The 16,051-nt window shown below is 49.1% G+C and overlaps 1 protein-coding gene across 4 annotated transcripts in view; it reads right to left on the bottom strand.

Annotated features, from left to right (window-relative positions):
• samd11 (sterile alpha motif domain containing 11) overlaps positions 1-16,051 on the bottom strand; it is a 121,752-nt gene that overhangs the window by 8,945 nt on the left and 96,756 nt on the right. For all 4 annotated transcript variants that reach the window (XM_088617196.1, XM_088617197.1, XM_088617194.1 and 1 more), the window contains 2 exons: positions 14,080-14,241; positions 5,481-5,625 (listed from right to left, as the gene is read on the bottom strand). In XM_088617196.1, coding sequence (XP_088473322.1) covers positions 5,481-5,625; positions 14,080-14,241 — 307 coding nt within the window. The remainder of the gene's footprint in view (positions 1-5,480; positions 5,626-14,079; positions 14,242-16,051) is intronic.

Below are 16,051 nucleotides of genomic sequence, written 5' to 3'. Positions count from 1 at the left end.
AACGGTGAGCTAGTCCATGAAGTTCTCCTACAAAGCTGGGAACACAGACATCTTCATATTTATATATTTCTATATATACTGTATATACACACACACAAGTGTCCTTACACACAAGTCCAAGTCTTAGATGCTGCATACATGCATATCAAACCAATTGATCTGCTCCTTTCACCCAGATGAAGGTTTCTTCTCCACCATCAGAAGCATCAGAGTAAACCTACAATTTAGTTTTTTTTCATATTCTCCTGCATATCTGCAAATACTACACAGCAATTTCTGTGAGTGCGTGACTAATGTTTTCACAAAGAGAGAAGAGGCAGGGGATTCAGCATGAAGACCGATTTCCAGCTATCAGTCTGCTAGCAGAAGCAAACAAGTACAAATACCCTCATTCTCAAACCTAGCTAACAAAGGCGGGAACATGAGAGAAAACAAACGACTCTTAGTAGCTGGGTGCTACTGTCCTGCTCTGGGAGTGCAGATAATTGCGGACAGTTAGAGGTATCAGCACCTCACTGAAAACTTACTAAGTCATTCCTCTCGGACGCTGTGCGTCGGAGAGCCTGCAATAATATGCAGTACGCGTACATGACATCTGTATACAAGCACACACATACGCAGGCTACATGCCACTGCCTTCTCTAGCCAATCTGAACCCTGAGCCCTTCTTAAGACTTCCCTCCTTCTGGGGATCAGCATTCAGGCAGCTCTTCTGCACAGGCCTTCCCATCAGTCTTGTCATGTTCTGACCGCTGGCTGTTTGTACTGAGGATTGTTTTGAGACCTCTATCCCCCCCCCCCACCTATAATGAGTGCTGAATGCACAATAGGAGCTTGTCATAGTCAGACAGCTGGAAGAATGCTGCTGCCGGGGCTCCGACTGCAAGCTGAAGGGCTTCCTAATTAACACGCTTCTCTCTCTCTCTCTCTCTTCCTCCTCCTCGCTCGCTCTCGCCTGCCCGTTAAGCCTCTGAAAAGGTGGGGTCCTTCCAGCCCTTGAGCAGAGCAGTAATTAAAGTTTTTCTTTTCCTCGGTCCTAAAAGACTGTCTCCTTCTCTGCCCTCCTACACAAATCTGCATTGTGAGGGCACTTGGACAAGAGTGAAGCGGGACTGAATGAAAAAAATATGTGAATTTATCCTCTGGGGTGGGGGGTGGGGGGGTCATGATCATTTATAATTGCGTTTGCACCACCTCCCCCTTCTGAAAGCAGTGGCCAGTGGACAAACACTTGCTGAGAGGTGCTAGAAATGTTGTGGGGAGCTGCGTGTGAATATCCTGTTTCCCTGGACCTATCCTATTGCTTCTCTCCGCCTTCACTGTTTTCCACACCTCGGCACGCAACACCACTTCACAGAGACCCCGGGGATCACTGCCGAGCCCTACGCCGTTAAGTTTCCGCGCAGAACAGCCGAAGAGAGCAGAAGAAAATCGCTTAAGGCTAACGGGGGGAGAAGGGAACTAAATTCTGAAAACCGTCTAGGTAGCACATAGAAAACACAAGCATGATCAGGAACAAATAATCATCAGGACTCAAAGCTGTCCCCAAATATTAATTTCCCCCCCCTGCTTCAATCACTTGCTTCTGGGCTAATTGCGTTCCACATGCGGCTGAAGAGGCAGAGGAGAGCGAGGAGGGAAGAAAATCATTGATCGATCCACTGCTGTTGAAATGTTAATGCTAATCGTATAACCGGCCCGCCAGCGCCTTGCACTTCAGTGGCAGCTCCAATTAATCTCGGGGAACGCAGCTCGTGACCTTCGGCTGGGAGCCGGGGCAGCAGCCAAGCGATGCTTATGTAATTACACTGTGAAGTGTGTAATCACCTGGCCTACTCCCTCAGGCCTCACAATTAGCCGGGGCCGCGGTCACCAGGGCTGCCAAGCGCCGCACAACCCCGGACAGCCTGCAGATGAATAACGGTCAATTAAAGCTGCATGACGGAGGCTAGGAGGCGTCCGTTCGATCGTAATTAGCTGTAATCATGGGGAGACGTGCCCGGCAGACGTGCTGTTAGTTTTATAGGAAGCAATTTAGGAATGAGGCAGGGATTAACCATTTGTTTCGCTTCTCGGTGGACTCTGCAGCAGGCAGAAATGAAGCGGAGATGGTGATTTCTGCAGCAGGCTCTATCCCCCCCCCCAAGTCTAACTGTTCTTTTCTATTGCAGGCCTATCAGGGTTGCACAGGAGTGCACACAGATTAGAAATTAAGCAGTTAGGATATTCATTTCTATACATGCTATACGTATATCCATAAAACTACACTCAATTTTTCAGAACCTATAGAGCAAATTACAAGGCGAACAAAAAAGCCATTTTTTAGTGTATTAATATTATCCTCAATACCCCCAAGTGGTAGAGTATCACGTTCAAACAGCCAGGTCCTGGGCGTTAGTCTTAAACAAGTACTTTTGAAAAACAACACAGAGAGACAGAATGAAGAAGGGCAGGTTTCAAACAAATGTCAGCTCTTTTTCTGTTTTTGATAACAACCAAAAGCGCACCTTCAGCGTCAATGTTTCCTTTATCACTTTGTAAAGAGCGGTTCTAACGGCTTGTTTGCTCTTTGTTAACCTTTGAAAACAAACCTGCTCTGCATTGCCTTTGGCATGAACTAACGCCCTCAGTTTTGCAATTCTCTTTATTATGGGAATACAAAAATACATATTCGCTTGGCTGTTAGTTTGACAGAGTAACTCCCTTTCTGTGGCGTTTGTGAGAAAGAACTGGTGGGACTGCGTCTATAAATGTGACTGCGGGATTAAGGCGATGGCTCTACAGGAGCACATTTGCAAAGGAAGCTTATAAAAATGTATGAGTCTCTCTTCCCCAGACCACTTGTCTGTTCTAGCTTCTCGCTCGCATGCCAAGCACATTAGGATCTGCCTTGCAGATTGTTCAATGTGATATGCCATTTAGGCCGAGACAAATGGCTTGCAAGGCTTTAGAATTATCGATCCCCGTAATGATTTGTTTTTAACAATAAGCGCTAATGGCCTTCAGATAATCAATTATGAAAAATCGATGTAAGGTTGTGCTCCGGCTTGAAAAATGGATGGGGAGCCTCTTCTTTTAACCCTTTTAGCCAGACGTTCAGACAGCGGTGTAATGAGGAACCAAGGCTGCTGTCCTCTCGCAATGTCAGAGAGCAACCGGATGGCGTCTAACTCGGCCACATGGGAGATTTCCGAAAACTCGAAACCTTCTGCAGCTTCCGAGACCGTGCTCTGGAGCTCTGCACGGGCCGACGCCAGTAACACGCTTTTAGAAACCGTGCCCCAGGATTTTGCACAGACCTGCATCTGTACCAGGCGTGTTAACACTACACTCTAGATTTCTGCTCAGACGAGTGTCTGTCATGGGTTTTTACTTCATCGTGTACTTGTCAAACTCTTTTTCCAATTCGACTACACTGTCATGGGGATACTTCGAAAGAGGAAAAGGGAGAATAAAAACTTGCAGCTTATAACATTAAGTTATAAATGGAGTTAATGATGAACACTCCAGTGTTTGAGGGTTTCAAATATCACCACTGATTCCAGAGAGGGGCGGAAGGAGTTTTCTTCTTAATAACAGGTAAAGACGTTAAGAGCTCAGGAAAGGGTTAAAAAAGGATAAAGAGAGAGAAAAGAAAAGAAGCCATCCTCCTTCCTCCCCCCACCTCCACCGTATGTAGCCCTGGCTAATACACCACAGTCCTGTGTGGCTAATTATTCTGTACAGCAAACCTGCAGCGGTTCACAGACCAGCCTGATCCCTGCTGAGCTCCCGACAGGAAGCACAAATGGAAATTTAACACCGCCACCCTGGGCGGCCCGGCTTCCTCTCTCCTCACCCATTATTGATACTCGGGCTCGCCGCACTACATAAATAATCGACAGCCAATTACCCGCCGCTCCCTGCCGCATGCATTTCGTTTAAAAGTGGTTGAGGGGGCTGCAGGGAGGCCGGGGCCGGTCCGCTCTGCCCCGAGCTCTGGCGGAGCTCTTCTCCATCACTCGGTCCCGATAAGATGAAACCGAACAGGAACCCAACGCTGTGAAAGCGAATTGGCAAAGCCTATTAACTAGATTGTCGTCTTTCATTTAATTTTATTCCCCACAGTGCATAATCTAAACTTTATTTGTCTTCCAATTCTGTGCTTTTTCCTCTCCTCTTTAAATATAAATATCTAAAGCGTTCACAGTATAAGCAGGCAAATAAGGTATTTTTTCTATTTGTACATCTTCACAAGCGCATGCGGAACCCATTTTAAATTGACCACTTTTGAGTCACACGCCCCTCTAACAGCTACAGAATTCACTCTTCAAGCTAAACTGACCCTAAAGAGACAATTACGTTCTGCATTAGGAAGAAATGCAGCAAATGTTTTTGTTGCCTGGGTATTGAGCCATTCAAATTAAAATACTGCATACATGCCCAGATTGTGGTGCCAATCAGAATTATTTATCCTGTCCAGGAAAAGGGAACACATCTCTGTTCTGACTAAGCAGCACCTAGAGTCAGCTAGGAGGCAGTACAAATACTTAGTCAAGGTTGCACTTAATATAGAATGGGTTTGTCAGGATATGATGTCAACAGCGAAAAAAAATATTAAATACTGTGTCAGTAAGTGGAATAGAGTATACCAATATGAAAAACATCAACTTTTATTTAACAATAAATTATTTTGTTGTTTTAATGTCTATTACAGCTGTTTTTGCACCCCATCTCCAATGCCATGCTAAGCTGCTTTAAGAAACAGGATCTGGGAGCCGAACGTTTATCCTCTCACAGATGTTTGTGAATCTCAACTGCTGCTTTCCACATGTAAAGGCCTGCTCTACATGTTGTTTTCCTCCAAACGTCCTGTACTGCAGAACAGGAACATGCAGGGTCTGGAGAGGTTTGGCTATGACTACGTGCCAGGCCAAGTCTCATGGTCAGTGCTTCAAAACATCTGGTTATATATTAGTTCCAGTCCCCACGACCACTGCCTGCTTTGCAGAAAAGCAACTGAAATCCGATGAGTGATACTGTATTATTTTCACCACCAAAAGCAAAAATCCCAACCCTAAAAAACAGTTTTTACTTTGTTGGGTTTTCCGAAAAACACTCTGTCCTAACTCCAAGCCTGCTCTGCAGATTAGTCATTTTACGGGAGGGGGCGAAGTAACAGCCGCCAAATAAAACCAAGCCTTTGCTCTGGATATTTGCTCAAGAAAATAATTTGGTCAGATGTGCTTGTGGAAATCTGGGCTACACCGCCCTAAAAAGGAAGAGAAACCGAGGGCACTGAAACAATATGAACCTTGACACCGAGCGTAGTCTTGGACACTGTCTTAGCTTTCATGTAGGAGGGATCCCTTCTTCCACCGCTGGAGCGACACAGCTGGCCTGCTGCACGCAGGGCAGGGGCAGGGGCAGGGGCAGGAGGGAGTGCCGCACCAGGGGGACGGCAGGAAGAAGGGAGAGAGGGAGAGGGAGGGACGGCGTACCTCTCGGAGAAGTGTGCGTCACGGTGCTGCGGCAGGCCCTGTTTCCTGCGCTGGCTGGACGAGCTGCCGGCCGAGGGCAGGTGAGCCTCCATGGCGCCGGGGTTCCTCACCACCGCCACCGCTTCCTGGCGCGCGCGCAGGAGGTCTGCCGGGCAAACACAAGAGGGCGCGGAAGGTCAGCGCGGTCCGGTCCAGAGCACGGCGCGGGCCGGGCCGGGCCCACTCTGGCCCTCTCGCCCAGCACATTCACCCCAATCATTTCCATCACGTTTTACCACGCAGGCCTGTACTGAACCCGTCACTAACACCAGCATGGAATCTGTCCACCCTGAAGCCCCCTTTCCCCCAGCACAGCGCCTCTGACTGAGGAGGGGGGCAGTTACATCTCGGTTTTGTATCGGAAGGACCACTTATCATGACAAGCAGAAGAAACAGGTAAGTGGCTGGTATAATCCACTGTACGGACCGGTGTGAGACACACGCTAGGTCTCTGCCCAGGCTGTGCCAGGCGGTGAAGTGTCACAGCTGCAATCTGGCGTCTGTGTGACCCCTCACGTGGAAACATCTAAGACTCGATGACGCCACGCGGCCTTGGTTAGACTGAGGCACAAAAGACGCAGTACGGATCAGTAAACGGATCAGAGCCCTTGCGCTCTGTGCAGCACAGACAGTGGCTCCTGCTTGTCTAGAGCAAGACCAAGGCCTAGTCTCCTGGTGCAGACTGCAGGTCACAAACCTTTCGGTAATACACTCAACAGGGGGGATATTTTAGGGTTTACACAAAGGACATTTAAGAAGTTTATCTCCTGGGTTCATTCTGGCTCTTTTGTGTAGACTGATAAATCTGTCTTCCAATGTATAACTCCATACTGATATGGTGCTGCAACCCAAAAGCCTCTGCTGAAAAATAAAAATGTAATTTTGGGACCAGCTTATGCATTTCCTAGAGTTATTCAAATACAGTTACTGACTGGAAATGTATACGAGTCTGAGTGCCCTGTGAAGGATAAAGCTTATTTCATAAATGCAAAAGCTGTTGGAACACTCAACACTCACAGCTGTTAGAAAGTGTTAAGAACACTCAACACTCCAATACTGAAAATCCAAAACATTAAAGGCTGCTATACAACAAATGGTCTTTATGTCCATGTGTACGTTATTAAGACAGCTAAGTCAGGCAAAACAAAATTTCTCATTCTTACAGCTAAGCAACACATATACAACCTGCCGTATAGTTCTATGTAAACAAGATTAAAAACAAGACGGCGTGCACTTCCTGCGAAATACATTAATAAAGCATTAATAACCACCTTAACAATGATTTAACTTGCTCTGCATTACCCATACAAGGCATTTTGTACAATTCCAGTTCAGTCAAGCATCACAAAGAATAAAGGCAGTGCATTTGGTCTGAAGGAAAGCCAGTGAGGTTAAAGAGGGTTTAATAAGAACTCTTACGTTTCAATTACGCTTACAAGATTAAAAAAAACATTTTGTTTTTTTATAAGATCTATATTTGAATCGACTTACTTGTCTCCTGCTCAAGATGAGCCTGACTAAGAACAAGTGTTAGATAATTAACAATTTAGCCCTGCAAAGAGAGGAAGTCGTGCAACTAATGAGAGGGTGTTAAATAGAAAATCCTTCCTGCTCCCTGCTTTTTTTTTTTTGCTTTTTAATTTGACAAATCCCCCCGGCACATCGGTGCCTCCCCAGCAAGCACATAAAGATGAGTGATCTGGCTGCGGAGAGGCAGAGATATTAATGCAGAGAGCCTCAGGTATTGATCTGTTTATCTGAGTAACCGAAGGGGCTGGCCAGCGTGCAGCCAGCCTCCAGCACGGCGCAGGGAGCCTCAGAGCCTCAGGGCCCCGGAGCCCCAGCCATTTCAAATGGGAGTTCAGTACGTGGCTTATTAATTTTATATCACACGTCTGCGCAACTGTATTCTACAGTGGATCAGCGTATGTTCTATTTTTTATATGTCTGGATTGTTTTTATTTATTTTTGTAAAAAAATAAGCGTGTTGCATCCGCAGCCTAGCGGGGTTTTAAATCTGCCAGCCAGCGTGAGCTTCGTAACTGTTGACAACGGTGCGGCCGGGTCTTCTTCCTCGGCCTCCCCTCTTCCATCTCTTCCTCGCTTTTCTGATGGACGGGTCCCACAGGCGGCCTTTCTTCTGTCAATGCCGTTTCGAAGCCGAACGCTCTCCTTCCAATTTCGTTAAAATAACGGAATGAAATGGAATCAGGCTAAGGGAAAGGAACGCTCCCTTCCCGCCTCCGCCCTGGCCTGCAGCTGCGGCGACTTCCACCGCTCCGAAGCGCCGGGGCGCTGTGGGACTGGGGCCCTGGCTGCTGCCCCCCCCACCCCTCGCTCGTGTGCCCTCCCCGCTGGCGACGCCCCCCACGCCTTCCGCACACGCTGCTGCCACAGCGCCGGAGACCAGGTGCCCCCCGCGGGCACACAGCTGGCGCACTGGCGCACTGGCTCAGCCTGCGGCCCCCCCGTGTGCCCTCCCCACACGCCTCGCACACGCCGCCGCCACAGCGCCGGACACGCGCTGCGGGCGCGTTAGAAACCACTCAGCACATCAGCAGGAAAATGACAGAATCTTGTGACGAAAACAAAAAACGTTTGTGACACAACGGCCTCCCTGCAACTATGAATAATGTCTGTTTTTTTATACGTTCAGCTTTTGCATAGGAACTGCACACAATGTTACAGTGTCTAGGGCTCAGTGAGAAAGGAAATAGATCCACCAGTGTGTTTCCATCCTCACTCTCCTCCAGTATATTCCATTAACTTTGAATGGGGATCTTTCTGAGGTGCACAACATCCCCAAAGCTGATTAACCAATACTGTTCCCCTGGCAATTTCAGAAACATCCGGCTCTGAAGAAGACACGCTTAATAAATGCACCACTGCACCTCGGGCCGAACAAGCGCAGAATCGTTATTTGACAGGAATACGTTTCAGTTACATTCTGGGACCCACGAAAGTCCAACAGTACAGAAGACACATCCTTCCAAAATGTTTGCATAACATGACAGTCCCACAACAAATGCAAATCGGCACCAGGAACACCACGCTGACAGGAATGATTAATGGTCATGCACCTGAAATGATGTGAACGGGAAGATTGCTTCTGAAAGGCCCAGATGTAATTCTTCTTTTCCTGATAAAACTGCTCTCTTCTGGATTCCACCCCCTGACCCTGACCAAATCATGTCTTCATCCCTGTTACTGTTAAGCGGGAGTTAAGGGAGAGTTTTGATTTCTTTTTCTCTCCAGACACGTGGAATCATTCTTTTAGGAGAATCGGTATTTTTCTCTGTGGTTCCCTGGGTGGAGGGTAACAGGTTGTAGCTGATGGTCCAGACACTGAACTCAAAATTCCCCTCCCCTAACACTCGCACAATTGCCTCCAGTACCTGGCTATAAAGAGACCTGTTTCTATCCCTGTGCCTCTCGGCAGGGTCTCAGTGTACCTGCACAAGGCGTGCAAGGATTCTGCAGAAAAGCCGCAGGACTTGCAGCCTCGCCTTCTTCACTGTGGTTTTCAGAGAGATTTCTGCTTCTGGCTCCAGCGTTCCAATATCCTCGGCTTATCCCTCTTTTGTCATACCTTTTCTTCAACCGTTTTAAACAGCATTACTCAGGAATTTATCCCGTTAAGCTCTGGTTTCCCTGCACAAGAAGAACCCACTGTGCAGACAGTGCGCAATGAAAAGAGCCTGATCCAGGCTCAACCGCAATGGACCTCTGTTTGCGCCGTTACCGACATCAACGTCAGCGCACAGACGCACTTCTTGCAGACAATCGCTCGACCATGTATACATCTCCACGGAGATTATTTTTAAAGCTAGGGGCCGTGCTGAAAAAGCGCTATGAAAAAGCACAAAAACCCCTTCATCACAGCGTCGCGCTGTAAACTCTTGTCACAGAACTTAAGTCACCTAAAGAATCGGGCGTTTGATCAAGGTTTACACAGTTACCATCTCGTTAAAACATCATTAACGGTGTAGAGACTTGTTCGGAGAAGAGGAGTCAGTGAGGACTACATAGAAACACATAAGAATATTAGGGTTAAAAACAAGAGAAACCATTCTGCCCACCCAGGTCGTCTGATTGCTAGTACTATAGCTAATTGATCCCAGAAACCCACCCAAGTGTTTCTTAAAAGCAGCAATAGGGGCAGTTCCAAGGACAAGACTGGTCTGCTTGTTCCAGACTCCCACAAACCTTGGTGTAAAGACAAGCCTCTTGCTCTTCAGTTTTAAAAGCACTTCATTTTCACTTGTGTCCTCTGGTCAATGTTTCACAAATTCTGAAGCGTTTCACTGGGGTCACCTTGGCCAGTGCCTTTAAGGATCGTGAATACTTGAATCAGGTTCTCTGCTGAAGACTAAAATGTTTCACTTCCTTCAGCATGTCAAGTGTAGGACTTTTCTTTAATCCCTCAGAAGTATCTGGTGACTCTGCTGCGGACTGATTGCAGTGCAACAATATCTTTTTTGTAACACGTTGCCCCGAACTGTACACAACCAGCCTTGTTTGTGTGGTGTACAGTTTTAACACTTGATTGAACTTCTGCGCTTCCGTTCGGGGCGATGGGCTGCAGGCCGGCAGGACGTGGGCTCATGTCCCAGGCTGCCTTTGTGCTTTAGCGCTCCAGTAAATTAGCAGAGCTCCTGCCTTTTAAATGGGACAGCAATTCCCAGGTTGTCACTGTAAATGAGAAATTCTGCTCTTCATTGACTTATCTGATGAAGTCGAGGACTGTTTGTTGTTGCTACTTTTAGACACAGAGGGCAGGGGGCAGAGGGCGCCGAGGCCGGCGGTGCGGCCTACAGCCGCGAGCGATTTCTGCAGGTGTTCTCCCTGCGGCGAGCCGACCGCGGAGCCAGAGAGAGTCTCCCCTCCCCCGCACCGCGCCGCTGTTCCTGTAACCCAGCGCGCCTGCCTTCACCGCAGGCTCCGCTTTTCATGCCTCAGCCTCTCCGCCGGCAGAGCCGACTCTGACAGGATTGTGTTACAGTAAGCCTCCGAGATTCCCCCACCTTCACGCAGGACGCCCCCTCTCCTCTGCCTTTCAACGCGGGCGCGGGGCCTCCTGCCTTCTCAGAAGCACAGAAGACAGAGAGAGAGAGAGGCAGGGAGAGCGAGGGAAGCGAGCACAGAGAGCCACACAACACCTCTTTTTCCCTGTGCGGGCCTTTTATTTCAGGGCCTGAACTTCAAAAGCATGAAAGGGCTCTCTGTAGGGATTCGAGAGTGGGGAGTGAAAAGCGGCCTTTTTCTGTCTCTGCTGCTCTCCGGGAGGAGCAGAGCGGGGGGTCAGCACTGCGGCACAAAGCCGGGGAGCCTTGCTGAGCTTCCTGGGGTCCACGGTACTACCCACTGCATGCTTCCCCTCTGCTTCTCCCTCCCGCCTTTACCCGTTCAGCTGCTGTGCCCTCAGCGAGGGACTATCAGCGCTCGAGAGTTTCCACAAACAGTTTCGGGTTTTCTGTCAATTGCAAAAGTGAAAACCCATTCCATTTTTAGTAACTGCATCAGCAGTCTGAGCCAACTATCGAATGTTATTTTTCTTCTTTTGCTCGTGGGCCAGGGTGTCCGGAAACACCCTGAAAACACCAACAAACCGAATGATGGTTTTGTTGCTCCTGTCACTTCTTTCGGTGCAGATGGACAGCAGACTGCAACGTGGAATTTCGATACCGAGAAATCTGCAGAATGACTGTGACTAAAAGTGAAAGTGCTGACCAGTTCAGAAACCATTACAGACGCGTCTGTCTGTCTGTCTTGGACTTTGGCTTGGTCAGAAAGCGAGAAGGAAACGGAAAACAAAACACAGCGCTCAATACATAAGAATTCCCGCTGGCAGGAGACAGCCAGTACCAGTCCCGGACATGCCGAGGCTGGTGGTTACGGTTAAGGGTGGGGGCTCCTTGGCGCTACCCGGTTGGCACGGCCATACCAACGGACAGAACGCATCCAAGAAACACAGACTGCCACGCACGCACGCACGCACTCAATCTCCACTGCGCGGAGGACCACAAAAAATTAAAGTGCAGAGAAAACGAATCTGTAGTCGGCAGGTGTTTATAGCTAGCGTTACAGGGGGCCCCCGTGCCTCATGCTGCCCCAACATCTGCTGCAGAGCTGTGCTGCTGCTGTGCCCCTGAAATGCACAGCCTGAACACATCTGTTTCCAGTGTTATCAGGGTGTATGTATGTAGGGTGTCCCAGGACACGTTCAGGGAGGGAAAGAAAGGGCTCTGAAACTTCAGCGTTTTGATTTAAACATAAATAACTCAAAAGATATCGCTTTATCACCGCCGATACAAGCTCATACAAGTTAAATTCTGTACCTTTCAACAAATTAGCAATAAGCACATCCTTTATACTCTATGTCATTTATTATCTGTCCGTGTGAGCGATACCACAACTGCCAATAGTAAGAGCAGAGGAATGGTAAAAAAAACAACATTTAACTTGCTAAATTGCAATGTTCTAAAGAAATAGTGTTTCCAGAAAGTTAGCAATCCAAATTTTGGAAGTTTGGATCCTATGAGAGTTTGAGATCATACAGCGCAGGATATCACCAGTGATGGTTTGCTTTCTGCTAGTGTTACAGAACACTACCAAAGGTTTTTCCTGGAACAACATGTGTGATGCTTTTCTATTCTTCAAAGAACAAAGTGGCGCCCCCTGTAGGGCCTTGTGTGTAGATACATTTAATTCTGTTGAGTGTGTATGAGATTTTGCACCTTCTCCAAAACTGGACAGCACAATTATTTATCCTAAAATGAGGGGATTTCAGAAAACTCTTTATTTTGTCGCTGTGCATTCTGTGCAAGGACCAAGCAGCAGCAAGAAAAACCTGAAGGGTTAAGTCTCTCTCTCTGAAATGGTTCTTTCCACACAAAGACAGCCTCCAGCCAGCCCTCCCGAAGTCTGGCCACACACACACCTGTGGCAACAGCAGGGAGCAGATGCACAGGTGTGTGTCGGAGAGCTCGGGGGTGGGGGAGGACGGGACAGCGCAGAGAGGCGCAGACGAGCAGGAGGAGCTCTGGCCACAGCGAATCAGACGCGAGGTTACAGGAAGGAAGGCAGGAATGAGAGAGACCCAGGGCAATGCCAAAGAGAGGGACAAAGGGCTTTGAGGCCAAGCCAGGAGTGAAGGACAGAAATGGAAGGAGTGACAAACTGATCCCAGCCAGCAGGGAACGCAGTTCTCTCAACAGGGAGAGAACGAATGAAAGAGAAAGATAACAGAATGAGTTAGAACAATAAAAAGGTCGAGGAAGGGAAGCAAAGCTTGCTGGGGATCTTCATCCTCAGCGAAGCGACCGCGGGGGAGTTTCTCGGAGAGGAAGGGTTGGCTAAACACAGCTGAGAGAGCCGAGGAACACCGGGCCTCTCAGCTGCGAGTCGGCTCGGGGCAATTACACCGCGTTTACGATCTTCACCTTAGGATTCGGCAATTAAAAACGATTATTGATCAAGTAAAAAATGAAAGTTGCGTCCGCTCCCACACCTCCTCGGAGTGGAGACCTGTGGGAGACCTGATTAAACTGATGCTGTTGCAAGGGGCTATAAAAGTAATGCAAATGAACACTACGTGTTTTTTTGGGGGGGGGGGGGGGTTAATGACAGCCCTGTATATGAAATCAATTTTAAAATCAAGCACAATCCGTGCGACAACGCACACGCACATATCTGTTTTTTTTCTTTAAAAGGAAACGGTATCGGAAAAATATATATATTTTTTTTTACCCCTAACGTCTAATGATGACAGTAATATTTATTTTTTATGAGTGTTTTAAACTGCGCCCCCCTCGAATTCACAATTTAATTATATGAAAAAGAGGGAGAAGGGAGCAAGGCCTGCTCGTGGTTGCCATGGCGTCAGTAATTTAGAAGGCTGGCTCGCGGCCAATTAGGGAAGCAGCATCGATCCCTCGCCAGCCTCGGCCCCAGATGGGTCTGTTATTTACAGCCCTGCTCCCTGACAGCGGGAAATCATGCTGATTGACATTTTGACATTGGGCTGGAAGGGTCCAGAAATAGCAGGCAGCACAAAACATTTGAGAGCCGGTTTTGCTGGGCGACTTCCTTCCAGGGCTAATGGGCAGAGCTGCAGCTGCCTTCCCGTCACCCCTGCCCCCTGGAAGTCGGGACTGACGGAATTCTCCCGGCCGCCGGCAGCGCCCTCCGGAGCGGGACTGTTTAACCCCCGGCTCGGACCCGCCCCCTCCTGCCCCGTGCCCACCGCCCTGAAGAGCGAAGAGAAACCACACACACCCCAGGTCTACCATTTGGCGGAGAGTCGCCTCCCGGTTTTCCGATGGGGGAACGGCACGGAGCGCCTCCTCGCTCCGCGGCTTGCGGAAGAGGAGTCAGGTTGGGAATTTACGGCCGGCGCGGGGCCTGCTTGCTGAGCTCTTTTCTCAGGCTTTAAATTTGATTTAAAGTGATCAAGCACTTTCACTGCCGGCGCTTCTCCGGGCGGAAGCGCTCCGCCTGGCCCGGGCCCTCGGCCCTCGGCCCTCGCCGTGGGAAGGGGGGGGTCGCGGGGGGCTCTCACCTCCGTGACTGGGGACGCCCATGCTGTTGGCCAGCTGGTAGAGGCGCTGCTGCTGCTCCTCGAAGGACCCGTGTTCGTTCAGCGCTGACATCATCCGCCTGTAGTGCTCCTCAGGGGTCATCGGCCCCACCAGCGGCTCCAGTGCAGGGGTCTGGGAGTTCTCTGGGGGGGGGGGGGGGGGGAGAGGGCAGAACGTCAGACCTCATGTTGTCAACCGCTAGGGCTCCAGCCTCCACTAAACACCACCTTCACATCTGTCAGAACCTCCTCACCGTGCTCGCTCTGCTGTGAGACGATAAATTCATCTATCAAACCATAAAAACCATCAAACAGGCACGCTCCTTTTCCTTCTTCTGATGTCTTTTTTTTTTTCCTGCTTGTGCATAATATATGTCAAAATCGATTGCCCTTCCCGGGATAATGCAACATGCACTAAGAAATATTATACCCTCTGGATGACTATATACGTGTGCACGTATATTTATTATTAATATGCAATGCATTATATTGTGTCCCCTTTCTCTGATGCAAATCTGCGCTTTTGCACAGCAGAAGGTGGTGGCAGTAACACTAGCTGGGGTTTTAGCGTCAGGTTTATTTTTACCGTCCTCGCTGAAACCCGAGCTCCGGCCCCAGGCAGGTGGGGGGGCGCAGCCAGCGCCAGTGTCTCTGTTTACTCCTAAGCGCTGTCTAATTGCCGGGACCCGGGGGGCTGGGGGGGGGATTCAGGTGCGTGCACAGCGGGGGCGCCGGGCTGGCCGCGAGAGAAGGCTGGATTCCGCCGCCGGAGTCAGAGTTATGAGCCGGTTCTCTCTTGCCTTTTTTTTTTTTTTTACTTCGCTCAGCCGGCGATAATTCCAGCTCACCGCAGCTTTTCTGTCTGCCGTTGTCATTACCGAAATGTAATGCCAGCTCCTGATCCGACAAAATCTCTCTGTCAACCAGGTGTGAAAGGAGACGCTGCTCGTGTCGCCCTAGCCCAGACAGCAGCATCTGCCTGTCTCCCCTTACTCAGGGAAGGTTTGTCTTCCTGCGGCCTGAGTCCTTGGTGGGTAGAGGCAGCAGGGATAGAGCATTACATCAGCAGGGTTTATAATCACCGCCTAATCTCCCTTTGGGTCTGGGAGTAGGAGTGTTATTAAACCACGCTTTGGACGGAAACTGGAAACAAAAGACCCTTCCCAGGATTTTCTTCAAGTCATACTCATTCCGATGATAAACTTTTTTTGGGGGGTTCATGTACATACGTGACACACGCGCCTCACTGGAAGTCATGTATTTCAACTTGCCTATCCGCCGCATACGTTGTACAGCTTTTTATGATTTATTACCAAACGCGCCGTACAGAATCACGAATTCAAAACGTCACACAGAAGCTACACAATTCAGGCCCAGTGTTATGTTTTTTTTTTGTTTGCCGTTTGTCTGTATTCTAAAAATTCAAAAGGAAATGAGCTCTAGCATGTGAGCAGCCCTCACTCATCCCCTGAGACTCGGGGGCCTTTTCATATGAAGAAATACTTTCAGGACCCTTCATACGCGCCAACAGCACACAGATACCAACAGCAGCTACAGCTGCACAACTGTTAGCACAGCCTGCTCCGTGCTGCTCCCGGCTCTCGACTGGGGCGCACCAACTGGCTGAGCGCAGAGCCCAGAGAAAACACAGATGTTCACGGGAGGAGCGAGGGACTCTCTCGACGCCTCACTACCAGAGCCAGACACTGAAGCCCCTCTGTCGTTCACAGGCCAACGAACAAAATAACGGCACAATGAGCATCTTTTTAAAAAGACCCAGTCACCTTGCCTTTAGTTTTCTCTCCCCTTCACAGCCTCATCCATCAACAGATATCTGATTGACTACAAGCCCCCTATTTCAACCCCCCCCCCCACCACCACCAGCCCCTCGACAAACATGCAGACCTCCACTCCCACTCTTGCAATCAATGCCTTGGAAATTTGTATCATCTAT

The sequence above is a fragment of the Lepisosteus platostomus genome, chromosome 23 (assembly GCF_059453375.1).
Source record: "Lepisosteus platostomus isolate fLepPlt1 chromosome 23, fLepPlt1.hap1, whole genome shotgun sequence".
NCBI classification, from domain to species: domain Eukaryota; kingdom Metazoa; phylum Chordata; class Actinopteri; order Semionotiformes; family Lepisosteidae; genus Lepisosteus; species Lepisosteus platostomus.
The sequence above is the reverse complement of the archived record's forward strand: the minus strand, read 5'-3'. Positions and strand labels throughout refer to the sequence as shown.